The sequence below is a fragment of the Strix aluco genome, chromosome 1 (assembly GCF_031877795.1).
Source record: "Strix aluco isolate bStrAlu1 chromosome 1, bStrAlu1.hap1, whole genome shotgun sequence".
NCBI lineage: Eukaryota > Metazoa > Chordata > Aves > Strigiformes > Strigidae > Strix > Strix aluco.
In genome coordinates, this window is record NC_133931.1 from 85491675 (window position 1) to 85506639 (window position 14965).

The 14965-nt window shown below is 38.1% G+C and overlaps 1 protein-coding gene across 2 annotated transcripts in view; it reads right to left on the reverse strand.

Annotated features, from left to right (window-relative positions):
• CDH12 (cadherin 12) overlaps window positions 1-14965 on the reverse strand; it is a 319865-nt gene that overhangs the window by 37539 nt on the left and 267361 nt on the right. For both annotated transcript variants that reach the window (XM_074826484.1, XM_074826478.1), the window contains exons 8-9: window positions 14183-14370; window positions 3538-3791 (exon numbers count right to left, since the gene is read on the reverse strand). In XM_074826484.1, coding sequence (XP_074682585.1) covers window positions 3538-3791; window positions 14183-14370 — 442 coding nt within the window. The remainder of the gene's footprint in view (window positions 1-3537; window positions 3792-14182; window positions 14371-14965) is intronic.

Genomic DNA, 14965 nt, shown 5'->3' on the forward strand with positions numbered 1-14965 from the left:
TTTCTTGTTATTTAGACAGATCTGTCTATAACATTCATGTCGTACGGACACATATAAAAGTGATTTTTAGGAAGTCCTAAAATTCCTTGTACCAGAAGGTACAAGGATTTTTACTAAAAACATTTGTATATCTACAAAATACATTGATTGTAATACACTACAACACAGGTGCTTATTTTTTTCTCCCAGACAGCTTGTAACCATTGTAAACTAGAGGAGTCTGAGAAGAACACAAGATCATTGTTCTTTTCAGAAGTGCTTTAGGATTTTTAATGGCCACAAAGTACATAGGACTTCATCTTAACATTTATGCTGAGCATATCTTCCAGCACTATGGATAAAATAGGAATAGACAAAATAAATCTCCTGAGTCACATAAACTCAAGATTTAACACAGTTTGAAAATTAGGGGCACTGAGGTAATGTTCCAAAACAGCTTCAAAGCCAGTCACCCTTGCAAGTGTTGACAACCTGCGGCCCTCTTTCTCCTTGTGCTTAACTTCCTGCTTCTTACTGAATGTGAGCTCTGTGCCCTTTCATTTCAACATCTCTAACAAATATCACCCCACAAACCAAACCTTTTAAAATTCCTGACTTGTCCAAGCACTTGATTCCAGTAACAAGAGAAAAAAGAAAAATTATATAAACCTCACCATTTTCAATGGCTTCCAGCAAAATATTTTTCTTTTTCTAATAACTGAATCGAGTCTTCATTCTTAGCTGTTATCTCCCCCTTCCTGATGTGTCTAGCAAAACAGAGCTAAAGTTTTTGTCTGATAACATGGATTTAGTTGCTGTGACTAGTGCTGTTTCCTTTCATGTAAGCTGTTCTAGCCTGCATTGTTCTCCAGAGTTTTGCCTTCTGTTGCATACAGTGCAGATTGGTCTTTTATCCCATTCTCTATTGTTTGGCAGATTGTTGATTTTGTTGTTGTAATGGACATCTTAATGGCCAAACTGCTCTAGGAAAGCATTTCAGAGAAAATGAATGAATTTCTAGAGAAACTGTGCCACCCAGCAAATTGTATGGGCTGTTGCCTCAATGCCTTATTTGCTTTTCCATGTTTGTTTAGAGGGCATATTTACTCAGAAGATGCAAAGGACTTCTTCTTTAAAATATGATTAAATTGATGGAGCCATTCTTTACATCTATGAGACTAACAGCTTTTAAACAGCTGAAAGAGAATAACTGGTTATGATACATTAAGAAGTTGTAATCACATGCAACTTTCAAACTAATTTATGCTTTTCCAACTTCTGGTCATGTAATTTTTTTTTTTTCCAGTTAGAGGATATAAAACTTATGGAATATTGAACACACTAATACATCAGTAACTAACAATTGCATATAATTTCTTTTTCTGCTTGGAATAGTCAGCATTTGGATACAGATAGATTCTTCCAGAGCATAAGAGTATCATCAGATCTCCAATAAATTAGTAAGAATCTTATAAAATTCAAAGAGCTGGAGATCAAGCTGAAATCAGAAAATCAAATATATCCTCAGGTAAACAAAAGCCAAGGAAGAGATTTCAGGACAAAAACATGAAAACTGATAGAAATAAGTGATCTTACAAAGCTAGAAGAGAGCTGCACGGAGAGGTTTCCATCTTAATCTTCTCAATATGTCAACTGACTTACTGGAACACATCCCTCTCCTTAAAGCAAAGTATCTCTCTCCAAAGTCCACCGAATTAAATGTGTTGCTTACTTCTGGGTGGGAGCGTCCCTCTGAGAAATTGGTAAGACTGGAACATAGTTCATGTTTTTCTCTGGGCATGAACCAGCTGAATTGCTGCATAAAAAGTGACCCTGGGAGCACTTCCATAGGTTGTTTGCGTAAAGGGTCAGCAAGTAGATCAGTAAGACTAAAAATGTAATGGTATGTTAAAATATTCCTGATCTTTTAAATGTAGATGGGAATTTGGACACCCAATGATTTCAGGGTTAAAAAAAGTAGACATGGACACTAAAATGGGTTAGGATTCAATATTACAGTGAGTGCAGTGTATGGAGAAACCATCGTGAAACGTTTTTTCTTATGTAAATGTGAATGTAGGTTCAGTAACTAAAGCACTTGAGTCTCCTAGGAGGGTTTGTGAAATTAAAAACTGTCACTGAGGAGTAGTTATACACTGAAATGATTTTGCTGTCATATGAAAAACTGTTCAACAATATGATTAAAGGCTTGCTGTCTGGTTGCAAAAGTATATGGTTTTCAACAGAATGTTGACTTCAGTGGGGCTATTTTCATAGACTACCACCAGGGAAAAGGGTTCCCATGTCAGTCTTTGTCAGTGAAGGTTTTGATCCTTTGTCAAGGAAGGAATGTGTCACAGATTCATGCACAAATAAATTTCTGTATTAGAAAAGAATGAAGAATGTATTTTAAAAAAAAGTATTGAAACAAACAACATTAGTAATAGCTTTGAGCGATAACCGAATTGATGAAGCAGGACATAAACAGTCACTGTTACATGCTAAATTTTTGCATATGATTGCAAAATATCTAGCATGTTTATTGTACATTTTGAGAAAATGCTCAAAATACACATAGTTAATAAACATGGATTAAAAGGTCTGAATTAAATTTGTAGTCAAATATGCATGAATGCATATGCACTTGGTAGACACTACTGGCATCTTCCTGTTCCATCATAGTCCCATTTGATACACACTGATATTTAAACATCAATGACTTCCATTATGTCTGCAATATTTCTCATTAAAATCTGTGAATAAAAATATTTCCTGAAGTCAGGTAGGTCCACCATAAATTGGTAGTGAAAGTATGTGTAATGACTGACTACATCTTAGACCGTGTCTGCACAGGAGCTTTCTTATTGGTAAATGAGTCTGGTTCATTTTATATTTTCTAATGTGGCAGGAAATACATCAGCAAAATCAATATATTACATTTGTATAACAGCTCTCTTGTTCCTTTTATTTCAGGAAAATTAGCTATACTAGTAAATGAGAGGTTTTGCTGGCAGGGGTTTACTCGTGCTGAAGTCTGCTGAACACAGCCATATTGGTCAGCAATCATGTTGCCACAGCCTTAGCCAAGACAGATGTAGCAATTATTTATCAAAGCATTTTTTCTTTGTCAGATGTAGAGAGTGGTTCTTGTAAAAGGGGCAGTGCTCACTGTCACCTGTTGAGGTATAACACAGACGGAGCACGTACAACCTGCTTTTTCACTACTGTACTTCAGAGCCGCTTTTGTGGAAGCCCCAGACACCAGGCAAGACAATGTTTTCACTTCCTTAGTCTGAGCACACCATCTCTGAAGTCATGTCAGTGCATGGTAATTTATATGATCTGTATGATAAGAAGCTGTCAGGACTTTATATATTTTTCCAGATAACCCACCCAAACCAGCATCTCTTTTCAATATTTTTCAGAGCATCAGTTATCTGTTACAGTGACAGACTTGGAACATTTTATTCTTCTTACTGAGCTCTTTGCCACCGAGTCTCACTGTCAGCAGCCCTTTGGGTTGTCTGAGAGTTATTGAACGAGAAGAAGCTTTCTTACCTAACCGAGCTGCTGCCAGCATCAAGGTCTTGTGCTGTCACTGCACCTATAATGGTCCCCACAGGCGTATCTTCATAAACCTCCATTGTGTACATAGGCTTGCTGAAAACTGGAGGTTCATCCATGTCCAACACATTTATCTTCACAGTGGCAGTATCCTTGAATGGACCCACAGACTGAAATCGATGGTCAAGATGGAGATTGGAGGCCTCGACTTTAAAAGTGTATGCCTTTTTTGTTTCAAAGTCTAATGGCTGTAGAAAGAACAAATGCAAAACATCAGATTTGACTAAAAATTAAACATTGCAAAATCACTTTTGTAGGATTAATCTGACATAAGTTAAGATGCCTTCAGTGTAAACTTCGGCTCCTGAGCTAATAATCTAAGCTTGTTTTGCAGTTCATCTCATGCTAAGGTGGTTTCTGAAATAGGCCAGATGAATCATATCCAGGAAATGACTGTTTCTCCACATCAAAAAAATCAGGTTGACTGGCATGGATGTAAACAGTTACACTGTAGATGTCTGAAGTTAAATGAGTGAGATTCAACTCTTGCAAATGAGCTGTGTGCAGGTTATCCAGAGATTTGCATTCACAACTCCCACACACAGGCAACCAGCTGTCTAGATTCCTTAAATAGAAGATTTCAATTTCTTTTAGCAGGGAAAGCTTTCAGAGCACCATGACAATGATGGAAATGGGCCCAAATGAAAACTCTTATATATACCAATGGGTCAAACCAAACTTCAGGTATGGCTTGGATGTGAATTCAAACTTGATCTGAACCAGGTTTTTCCTGTAAAATGTCTGTCTTAGCAGTGAACTGCTATTCACGCCATATATTTGAGTCACATGTACATTGAAAAATGCAGACTTTGACTCTGCCTAATGATCCCAGGTGTAATCCACGAGGTCTGGAAGGCAGCATAGCAACTTTTGCATATCTATCTGGGTTTCTGGAGTTTTGATGGAAATGCATCCTTCAATCAGATTGTTTTGGTGTGGGTTTCCGTCAATGTACATCAATTTAGTGCCTTTTGTTTTAGAAAAGTAATCACCTCAAAAAACCTTAATGCACTGTTATTTAGTTAAAAAGTCACAGAAGCTAAAGGGTTTAGCTGCATTGACTTTCATGTTGTTTTTAATGCTACTGACAGTCTTTTCCTGATGTCTGGGTAACACTGGCACCTAGTGGTTTCTGCCTATAATTGTCAAATTGGAAATTTTCTAATGGGAAAGGATATGCTATCTGGAAAAGAGAGCAGGATCACAAGTGTATGAGCAAGAATATTTCAATGTCTGGGGTTTTTTTTTTGTGTCTTCAGCCATCATTACTGCAGTGTTTCCAGTCATTTGTCACAGCCAGGATAGATTTAAATTCTGCCATTTTCTGTCCTTATCACAACAGGACATAATTGGCCAGATGACTGGCTGGTGTAAATTGAAGTAGCTCCATTAAAATCAGTTGAGTTACCTTGACTTCCATTAGCTGAACAGCTAGCATAATGATGTTAAATCTTTATGAAAGACTTTATAATTTTAATAGACTAGATGGTCAGTCTTCTCTGAGCTGGGGATTTAAAATTAGCCATCCAAGTCTATATTCCATAGAAATAATCAGGCTTGAAAGCCAAGTACTACTAACCAATCCACTACCACATGCAACCATCCTCCTACAGACAAAATTCCCATTAACACCCAGTATGAGTTGTACCTTCATGACTGGACTGACAGAAAGAAGAAACCAAGGCTAAGAAGAAACAGACAAAATTAAGTGCGGAAGATCTTGTGCCCCAGCAGTGAAACCCTTCAAGTTGCCTTCACTACAAATGGACATGCTGCTTCGTTAACCAAACTGCTGTCACACTGTCTTTGAAGTTTCTATGTGGTATATATTTTCTATATAAAGTGAAGTCATGTTCACTGTTATGCATTGCAAAAAAAATCCCCCCCAACCAAACAAAAAACCCCCCACAAACTCTTCTCCAGCTAATTATATAAATTGTTAGTTAACACATTTTCAAAAAAATATATTAAGGGGAGAAAACGTGGAGTTTAAAGAACCAGTCTGGAGTGAAAAAAGTCTATGAGGGGTTAAGCTAGATGTAAATGATTGAGAAAGAGAAAGTAAGAAATCTAAGCTCTCAATTAAGTAATAATTTAAACTGATGCCTCGTATATATTTTTCATACCCCCAAAATTGCATCAAACCTGTTCAGACTGGCTTCTGCGATGCATGAGTATATTTGCGGATAGATGTACTAATGGAAAGAGCCATAATCCATGTGGTTCTTGCAGGCTGTCTTTCGCTGAGTTACTCTTCAAGGCAGGAGTACCAGATCACAGTCCTTGGCCAGTGCCCAGTCAAAACTTTCATGATGCAAGGGGAACAGAGTGGTTGTTTGGGGATGGACAGAAAGGAATAAGATTTCAAGAAATTCTGCATATCGGTGTGCTCAGGCTGGCATTTTTTACTGCACAGCTACCCAGAAGATGGATAAAGTGACTGCATTACTTCTCTTCCCCCAGCACAGGGACAACACTATGGTATATACTTGAAAGGACATTTTGACCCCAAGAAAGGATAACGTTTTCCCACTGTAATGCCAGAGCAACACATTCTCTCTTTCTGACCTTCTATGGGTCTGATGATCAATACAGTTAGAGATTAAACAATACACGGCCAATGTAAAGCACAGCTGACCAAATGTCAGAGAAAGAAATCAGTGACAGACTCCCACAAACTAGCAGGATTTAGCCTTTTAATATAAGTGAGGCTAAACTGCAACCGAAACTTCTGTGGAAAAATGGGAAATGTTGCAAATACTAAACCTAGGACTGAATTTTAAAAAGTAAAAGATTAGGTACAACATATATCATGCAGCAAAAGGGTATGGTATTTATGTATTGTGTGTATGGGGGCTCCATGTTACAGTCTCTTGATCAGTTCTGGTCTTCTCAGTTTTGAACAGTTGAGCCATATAGATAGCTACTGACAGTCTCAAATTTTGGCATTTGTCTGATATGCCCTGAGTCTCCTGAAAACAGAAGAATTGAATGTCTGCTTAGCTCTCAGGCAAAACCATTTGGATTTTTAGTTTTAAAGATGTTAAAATAGCATTTCTTTGTGTTTCTGCTTTAGTAATGGTCACTGCCACTAAAATCTGTGAAGAAAATGAGTGGTCCACACAATATTTTAGTTACTTTTTTTTTTTTAAACATACTTTGCTGCTACATAATAAATGTATGTGCTGAGCCCTATTTCTATTTAAAATCTGGAATGCTGGTAAGGGTACAAACATAGCAGAATGTTTGAATCTTCCAGAAAAATAACCTGTAAGATTATTTAAACATCATTCCGTTAATCAGATTTTGATGGAATGACTTCGGAGAGGTGGGTTTTTTTTATAAATAACCAATAGAAACATTCATTCATTCAAAAAAAAAAAAATTCTGTTCAGAAAGTTAAGTTTGAATAAGGCTTTTATTTTACAAAAGTTACAAGTTATTCCACAGTAAACAGCATTTTTGCTAAAATTAAAGCAATGTCTTATTAACTGTGAACTGCTCAACAATTAGAGGAGCATTTCTAATTGACATTCTAAGTACTAGTGACAGAATAGATGTATTTGGCCCCCCTACTGGTTCTTATCTGCCTTTTCCTATGTTGCTGTTACAAGCGGCTCTATATAGTTGCATAGTAAAGCACTATCAACATACATACAGCTGTGTGCAGCAAAGGCACTCTACAAATCCCAAAAATCAAATAACACATACTAACAAATCACTTTATTTTGCAACTCTGGAAGTACCATGAACGGACTTATCTAGTATGACTAGGAAAGCACATAAACAGCTCTGTGTTAGAAATAAATATATTTTGATATATTACCATATTCAAGGTAGAAGAAATGCTACTATAAAGATGTATCTGTATCTAAATTTATAAGATAGATCAATGGATAGATGGATAGATGGATAGTTAGACATAGAATTAAAGAACTGAAAGAAAAAAAATCGGATAAAAGATATAATGAATACTGATGAGAAGCATGGCAAGGGTGGGAAAAGAACTATGCTGTTACTTTGCTCTGCTTCACAGACAGGAAGGACTGGAAACTCCAAAAATTTCTGCTTTGTATCCACATATAAGCGATACAACAGTATTGTTTGTAATACAGGTTTTCATGACTGACATCATCTACTTGGACCTATGCAAAGCTTTTGACACTGTCCTGACCAACATCTTTGTCTCTAAACTGGAGAGACATGAATTTGATGGATGGACTACTAGGTGGATAAGGAATTGGCTGAATGGTCACACTCAAAGGGTTGTGGTCAATGGCTCAATGTCCAAGTGGAGAGCAGCGACAAGTGGCATTCCTCAGGGGTTGGTGTTGGGACTGGCGCTGTTTAACACCTTTGTTGGTGACATGGACAGTGGGACTGAGTGCACCCTCAGCAAGTTCACCGATAAGACCAAGCTGTGTGGTGCAGTCAACACGCTGGAGGGAAGGGATGCCATCCAGAGGGACCTTGACAGGCTTGAGATATGGGCCTGTGCAAACCTCTGGAGGTTCAACCAGGTCAAGTGCAAGGTCCTGCACATGGGTCAAGGCAATCCCATGCACAAATACAGGCTGGGTGGAGCGGATTGAGAGCAGCCCTGCGGAGAAGGACTTGGGGATAGTAGTAGATGGAAAACTGACTATGAGCCAGCGATGTGTGCTCGCAGCCCAAAAGCCAACTGTATCCTGGGCTGCATCAAGAGAAGTGTGGCCAGCATGTCAAGGGAGGTGATTCTCCCCCTCTAGTCCACTCTTGTGAGACCCCACCTGGAGTATGTACTGTGTCCAGCTCTGGGGCCCCCAGTATATGAAGGACATAGACCTGCTTGAGTGGATCCAGAAGAGAGCCACAAAGATGATCAGGGGGATGGACCACCTTCCTTATGAGTAAGGGCTAAGAGAGTTGGGGTTGTTCACCCTAGAGAAGAGAAGGCTCTGGGGAGACCTTATAGTGGCCTTCCAGTACTTAAAGGGAGCCTACAGGGAAGACGGGGAGGGACTCTTTATCATGAAGTTTAGTGATAGAACAAGGGGTAATGGTTTTAAACTGAAAGAGGGTAGATTTAGTGTAGATAACAGGAATAAATTCTTTACTGTGAGGGTGGTGAGACACTGGAACAGCTTGCCCAGTGAAGTTGTGGATGTCCCCCCACCCTGGAAGTGTTCAAGGCCAGGTTGAACGGGGCTTTGAACAACCTGATCTAGTGGAAGGTGTCCCTGCCCATGGCAGGGGATTGGAATTAGATGATCTTTCAGGTCCCTTCCAAACCAAACCATTTTCTGATTCTATGATATGATCCATACCTACAATGATGGAAAAGCTGTATTTTGGGATGAGACTGTAAGCCCCAGGCAGTCGCACTGTATTGAGAAGAAGTGCATGTAAACTTATGCTTGTCTTTATAACAGCACTGTGCAACTGTAGAACAACTGTGTGTCATATGTGCCTGTCTCAAAACCTGACAATACCTTCCCCTTGAAGATGGGTTAAGTATCTGTGTATTTTGTGAAATATTGCCATCAGACTATTCATTGTGCATTGACATGTTTCAGTCACTGCACTTCTAAACTGAATTTTAAATAGCATAAGCAAATAATTGAGCAGGTTTATTTATTAAAACAAGCTTCTGATCAGCGAGGAATATTCATTAATTACAGACATGAGAATGCACAATAAAAAATGAGATCTGTAGGCCAAATCTACAAGTGCTGTAGATTTGACCAAATCTGAAGTGAGTGTTTCAAGATTGGTAGGAAGTGGACAAACTATATGTATGTTCTGTATCTGGAGAAGGGCAGAAGCTGACCAATGTCAGTGGTTCAGCTGTTTGCTGCTCTCAAGCTTTTCACCATTTCAGGAAAACAAACAAACCCAACAGCTGTATCTGCAAATTTCAGAGACTAAAGATCTCCCTTTCCTCACCCTTTCTGTTATTCTTCTCTGTGGCTGCCATGGTCTTTATGACTGCATCTGCACCCGGGTCACCACTTTCTACCTGTACTGAATGACTTAATATTGCCTGCTCTTCCCCCTCAATATGTAAAACTACAATTTCCACTCACACAAACTCATGAGTTATGATTATAGGCAGACAGTGCCTATGCACACACCTGCAGAGGGTATTATTCCCTGCCTCTGGAGATTGAAAGGATGGGGCAGGGTGAGCAGCCTGTTAGTAAAGCAGTTAGTAAAACAGTCTTGTTAGTAAAGCAAGTAGTAGCCATAATGCAATTCTGGCTGAGGGGCATCAGAAGTCTGCCTTATGCTCACTGTTGTGGTCTACAGATGCAATAGACCATTCTCACATTACAGCAATATCCCAGCGCTACATACATGGGCTGTTCCATGATCAAGACAACTCAGCTCAGTCAGCGGTCAAACTTCTACTTGCTGACTCCAATGACAGGCTTTTTCAGTGACCCCTGAGGTTGCAAGGAAGCATACACTCCAAATACCTCTCTGCAGCTACTGGGTCTGTTCACTGTCCCCCCAGTTGCTGTTATTTTATCATCACAAAGTTACTGTTTCTCATCATGCAGTTCTATGTCCTCTCTGACGTTTTCATGGATACAGCTTTGCCACTTGATCAGTTAGCAGTGGTACACAGTTTACAAAAAACAAGATGCAGATTTTCCCTGAGCTTCCACTGACACACATGAAGAAGCTCACCGAGTATAGTGCAGCAGTGTAGGATCATACCAGGTGAAGCCTAGAAACAGCTTTTTCCTCGGTTTTAATGACACTCTGCACAAATTAGCAATGCCTGAGCCAGACTTAGTGCTTGAACCCTGCTCAATTTCTGGATTAGCTCATGCTGAGCCAATTAAGAGGCTTCTGCACAAAATGGGTTTATCCTATGAACTCATTCTTAGCTTAATGAACTTAGTGCCAACTGTTCAGTAAAGATTGGGTCCTTCTGTTTTCCTTTTCTGTTGGGTGTGGTCATTAAAGATTTCTTACCAGTTTCAATAGAGTCAGTAGCTTGCCTGGAACTGACATATTTTCCCTCCATACCTGTGAGCACTACTCCATGCCCCTCCTGAGGCCACTACACTCCAGTACAAAGGAGATGGTCTCTTCTGTCACCCTGCTTCTTGTAGCTTGCACTCACTGTAGTTTGCTGAAGCATTCAGGTAAGGTGACAGATACTATATAAATACAAAACCCAATAAAAGCTGTATTAAATAGCACCAGACAAGGGAAGAAATTGCTATTTATATTCCTAATATAGTAATATTTCTTACTCTTATAGAGAACTGTATGCAGCATTATCCTAAAGCCAGACATATTCCACTCTTTTTCCTGATACTATTTTTTTCCTTTTTTTTTGAGAAAGGGGAAGCTATTACAGTACTAACCACACAGTGGTGCTAAATGGCATTTGGATCATATCTTTAGCAGAATATAGGAAAAGCTATTCCATTTTTAACATATGTAAATAGCACGAGTAGTAGTAATCAAGCTTATATTGGATTATAACACAAAAATAAATTAGCAACCAAAACAGATGGTTTAAGATGTGCACCTTGTACAGCTGTAGCTGTTTGTTGTGCCCATTTAGTGTCTGAGAAGGAGAGAATGGCCTTTTGCCTCTGCCAAAGAACAGTTTGGCTTGTGCAATTTTTTATCATCAAATGTATTTTCCACGAAAAATAAATGTAGTCCAGGAAGGCTTAATTTTTCTCAATTTGATATAGAAATGTCTCCATGTTTTTTGCATAACAACAGAACAAAAAGCATCTATGCAGTGACTGACAGTTTCTGGCTGCAAGAAATTTTTCAGGAAAAATAAAAGCAAACTTTATAAATGGTTTTGAAATGGCTCAGCACTGAATTACTGCAGCACTTATAGCATCAGAATATGCTGTGCATGAGTGCAAACTTGATTTTAAAGTACATGGCACTTTTTATTAGTGGCTTTGACTGTTTATTATTCATAATTCATAATTGAAAGTGTTAGTCCTATTCATTCACCAGATTTGATTTAAAGAAGGACTTAAATGCATACCTGACTTAAATAATTGCGTAATCGCACAAGGTCAAATCAGTGTTTCGAACATCATGCAATGTGAAATTGCTTCTCTGGAGGCAAATGAATAGTGCTGTTGCAGGCCTGTACAGTATGGGTAGCAGTAATATTAATAGGTGTCTACTGAATTGTGAATGTCCAGCAGTTCTGAAAACCTGAAAACTGCTACCCATGAAAACACATTTATATTATTACAAGCATACAGGATATGAAAAGACAACTGAGTTAACAGTATCTTTAAGAATCCACATTGCTCTTGTTTAACCTGGGATCCAGCAAGGAACTTAAGTGGATGGATTTTGGATGATTCCAAACACTTGGATCATTTAAAGCTTAGTGAATTGGACCTTTTCGCTGAGAAAAGTTTTGTGAAGGGCAATGTGTATGCAGGGTCTGTATAATGGCATTCTTTGATAGAGGACCTGCATGTTGGGCTTATCTTTCCACATTCCTGCATAGAACAAAACTGGTATTTCCTGACCTTCACAGCCTGTCACTGTCCCCAGGCTCACTATGACAAAGAAGATTAAGAAGGAATTAGGATTATATTTTTTCCCTCCTGTTCAGTGACAATGATCTATCATTTACATTAGGCAACATCGACTGATGTTCTGCTGTTTGTAAAAGTGCCCTAAACTTTCAGAAATGTTATATCTTGTTATTGAAAAGACTAAATAAATGCAGCAAAATACAGTGATCAGCTCTAAAGTATCTGGATATAGAATTAGCTGTGTCAGTTTTGGTTTTTTTTTTTTTTTTTTTTTTTTTTTAATTGGTGGTTCAATTAGATACTGTATAATTCCCCATATAGCAGTCTCAGAAGTGGCCAGGCATTTTGCCTGTGCTGGTCCTAAGATAACTGCATCAGGCAAATTCATACATGCATGCTCTTCATCAGTAACAAGTATTATATGCATGCTCTTTGAATCTGCATCACTCTATTGAATGTTTTGCCTATACAGTCTAATATATATACACACTTAACCATAAGTATGGAAAAATTCCATTGCTGTGTATAAAAGCAAGTAGCACAGCTGAGGCATAGGACTAATCCGGGAGAACTGAATCCTATCAAAAACCTACACTTGATACTCAAACATTCATTTTTCAATGGTTCCTACTGATTGCCATTTCCGACTGGCAGTGCATATGGAGGGGCATGCAGCTGCTAAGCCTGACAGTTCCAGATGGAGCTATTTTTGAGTCATCTCCATAGAGGGAAAAAGGTGATCAAAACAATTTTTTAAAATGAAACGAAGTTTACAAATTCACATAAGGAGTAAGAAGTACATTCAAACTTTTAGTCAGAAAAGAAGGGGGTGTGTGAAGAGCACAAAGAGTTTGTGTCTTATTGACAAATTACTTCCTGTGGGTATCATAGCTTCCATTTTACGTAACTAAAACTAGCAGAAGAGTAAGTGACTTATCATCTGGTCCTTTAATGCACGCATGGATAATTTACCATTTCCCGGGTGAAGAGGTTGAAGCCAGGAATCTCATTGTTAGAATGAGTATAATGCAAATATAGATCCATGGTCAGAGCCAGGGAAAATTTAAGTACCTAAATTCTATTGGAACTTAAAATTCTCTTTTCCTAAAGCTTGTCTTAATACACATGTCCAGAACTCTTTCCTTCCCAGACCCTTGAAAAGTGTTCAGCTCATAGATGTGTTTATTTTATAAAAATTACACCTACAAGCATGAACTGTCTATAAAACATAACCTGGCCTTTCAAAATGAGCTGGTGGTTCAGATTTCTTTCTACCAAACAAGTTGATCATTGGTGTACATGTACATGCCTGCGCTCAGAAGGCAACCATTGGTTAAAATGTGACGGTCCCTGGTTTGGCTCTCTCCTACTGAGTGCTTTAAACACTAAGTTCCAAATAACACTTATCCTTTCCATCTTCAAAATTCATAAATTCAGTAACCTTGAATTTATTCTAGCACACTAAAGCAACATCAACAGCTGAGATGCAATGTGGTCCCTTGCATGAATATCTGATGACAAGCTATTTGGAACACCTTTAAGGGACTGGAAGTAGGACATGTCAATTCGCAATATTTTGGGACTTCTCTACCCTGAGTAAAAACTCTGTTCACCACAGTACTGTACACCAGCTTCAATATTAAAATAACTAACATAAAATAAAAAATTTCAAAATAAAATGCTTATAAGTGCAAATAAAATATATTATCCCAAACAAAAAATATATCTCTTTCATTCCATGCTCAGAACTGGAGCATTTTTCGTATGGTTTTAGGTGGAAAACTTCCCATAAAAGAGAAATTATATTTTCTAGACAGAGATAAAAATTACTCCTCTGCCATTAAAACTGACATTATTTATGAAAAGTCATACCTCATTGTATATGAAATGAAACATCAAACTCCAGTATTCTTTTAAGACTAAGATCAAAACCACAAATTGTAATAAAGATACAAACTACTGTGTGTTACTTATCAGGTATAATTGCACAACATTTATTGTCTTACCTTGTTTCTCACTTGAGCCATAGGTACATACAACCCATCAATTCCACATACCTTTTTCAGTTTGATGACTCCTTCCTGGGTGTTCTCATCTGTTGTGATGTCAAACAGGTTTCCTCCATCTCCTGGAACTATGCTGTACTCAATTTCTGCATTCTTTCCAAAATCAGGGTCCACAGCTCTGATCCTTCCAATAGCGGAACCAACATGAGAAGACTCAGGTACTTTTAAATGGAAGATACCTGTGACAAAGTAGCAGACAGTCATTCTTGGGATTCCTTGATAATTAACATAGTATGTCTGATTAAAACCATGGAGCCTGTGCAAAATAAACAGACTTAATTTATCCAATTGAAATGATGATATCACAACAACGAAGGGTTAGAAAAAAAAATGCATGTTTTACCCACTGATTTCCCCTAGGTTCTAGATTTGGTCCAGTGCAACTGTAAGGGCCTTAGCATCTCTGTCTCTTGAGATATCTAGCTATATTTCTATCTTTAATTTTATCCATATGGTTCACTCTTTTAAATTAAATTGTACTTGTAGATAGTACATGTTTATAAGTATTTTCCTCTTATGTTTAACAGTTTTTAGTATCTGAATTTTTATTTTGTTCGAGAAAATATATCTATGCATTTCAAAGGAAAACTTCAGTGGAAAAACGATCTTCACCCATTTCTGTAATATTCAGCATTATAATTACATGTACAGCTCCTCAGGGAGGGAAAGATATTAAAAGGTATTGTTTATACATTAGCCACCAGAGGGTGCTCTTACTAAAAGTTCAGCGCTGAAAAATTTTTAGCTCTGCACACTTTTATTTTCAATTTACTA